This window comes from Stomoxys calcitrans, chromosome 4 (genome assembly GCF_963082655.1).
Source record: "Stomoxys calcitrans chromosome 4, idStoCalc2.1, whole genome shotgun sequence".
Taxonomy (NCBI): domain Eukaryota; kingdom Metazoa; phylum Arthropoda; class Insecta; order Diptera; family Muscidae; genus Stomoxys; species Stomoxys calcitrans.
The window spans coordinates 47275239-47276731 of NC_081555.1; the positions used below are offsets into that span (position 1 = coordinate 47275239).

The 1493-nt window shown below is 30.0% G+C and overlaps 1 protein-coding gene across 1 annotated transcript in view; it reads left to right on the forward strand.

The window, feature by feature from the left end:
* The first annotated feature begins 304 nt into the window (after positions 1 to 304).
* The window catches only part of LOC131996915 (uncharacterized), a 4022-nt gene continuing 2833 nt past the window's right edge, over positions 305 to 1493 (forward strand). The window contains exon 1 of the mRNA XM_059367114.1: positions 305 to 1474. Within this exon, the coding sequence (XP_059223097.1) occupies positions 305 to 1474 (1170 nt within the window). The remainder of the gene's footprint in view (positions 1475 to 1493) is intronic.

Below are 1493 nucleotides of genomic sequence, written 5' to 3' on the forward strand. Positions count from 1 at the left end.
CATTGTTTTGAAAGTTGTTGATCAATCTGGAAAATTGATAAACTTTCGTGGGGAAAAAATTTCAATTAGATTACACTTGAAACCATCTAAAGAATGATAATATTTAACAAAAAGGAGGTATTTGCGGATATAACAATCACTCAACCATCAACTTTGAAGGGATACACAACTAAAATATCACATCACCACAACAGGAAACATAAAGGATTAAAAAGGAAAAAGAGAAATATTTTAAGTAAAACTAACCAAGAGTTCCTGGAAAGTTTGGGTTTCACACTAAAATAATAAAGGGTTGAGTTTAAAAATGAGTAACATTATTAATGTTTTACAAAAACCACAATTTGATAATGCTATAATAAGAAAGGAGTATCACAGCTATATATCATATTTACAATCATTTCAAAATAATGATGAAATTAGGATTTCCATTCAAAACCAAGACCTGTATGTCGTTCCTGGTGAGAGTTTTTTATACATTGAAGGTTTTGCAACAAAAGCGGACTCTACAGTATCAGCATCGATAAAGTTATTAAACAATTGCATAGCACACTTATTTGATGAGATAAGATATGAACTTAATGGTATAGAAATTGATCGTACACGTCATTTGGGTATAGCAACAGAAATAAAAAATTATGTATCATTAAATGAAAGCGAAAGTCGAAATCTAGTCAACGCAGGATGGGCTCCATTTAATACAGATGATCTTACTCTTGTGAGTGGATATTTTAATTTTTGTGTTCCACTGAAAATGCTTCTTGGATTTGCTGAAGATTTTGATAAAATTATAGTTAATGCTAAACATGAATTAATTTTATTGCGATCAAAAGATGATACGAATGTATTGAAATCTATCATTTCCAGTGAAACCTGTAAACTATCAATTTTAAATATTACATGGAAAGTTCCACATATTCAACTTGCTGATGTATACAAGCTGCAAATGCTTAAAGTAATTAATAACCGTCAACCACTAAATATATCATTTAGAACATGGGATATGTATTATTATCCTGCAGTTCCATCGAATACAAAAGTTTTATGGAATGTTAAGCTTGCAAATGAAAATGAGCGACCACGTTTTCTTCTTTTAGGATTCAAAAGTAGTGAAAAAAAATTTATTCACTGTGATATAACAAACATTAAGGTTCATTTGAATTCTGATACATATCCATATGATGATCTTAACCTCAAGTTTGATAGGAACCGTTTCGCCCTACTTTATGATATGTATATAAAATTTCAACAAAGCTATTATACACGTGAACCGCAACCTCTATTAACGCGCGAAAAATTCAAGGGTGAAGCACCGATTATTGTTCTTGATGTAACACATCAAAATGAAACAGTAAAAACTGGCCCCATCGATATACGAATTGAATTGGAAACATCTAAAAATATATCACCGAACACATCTCTATACTGTTTAATTATTCATGATAAAATGTTTGAATATATACCTCTAACAAATGAAGTAAGAAAATTATTGTAAA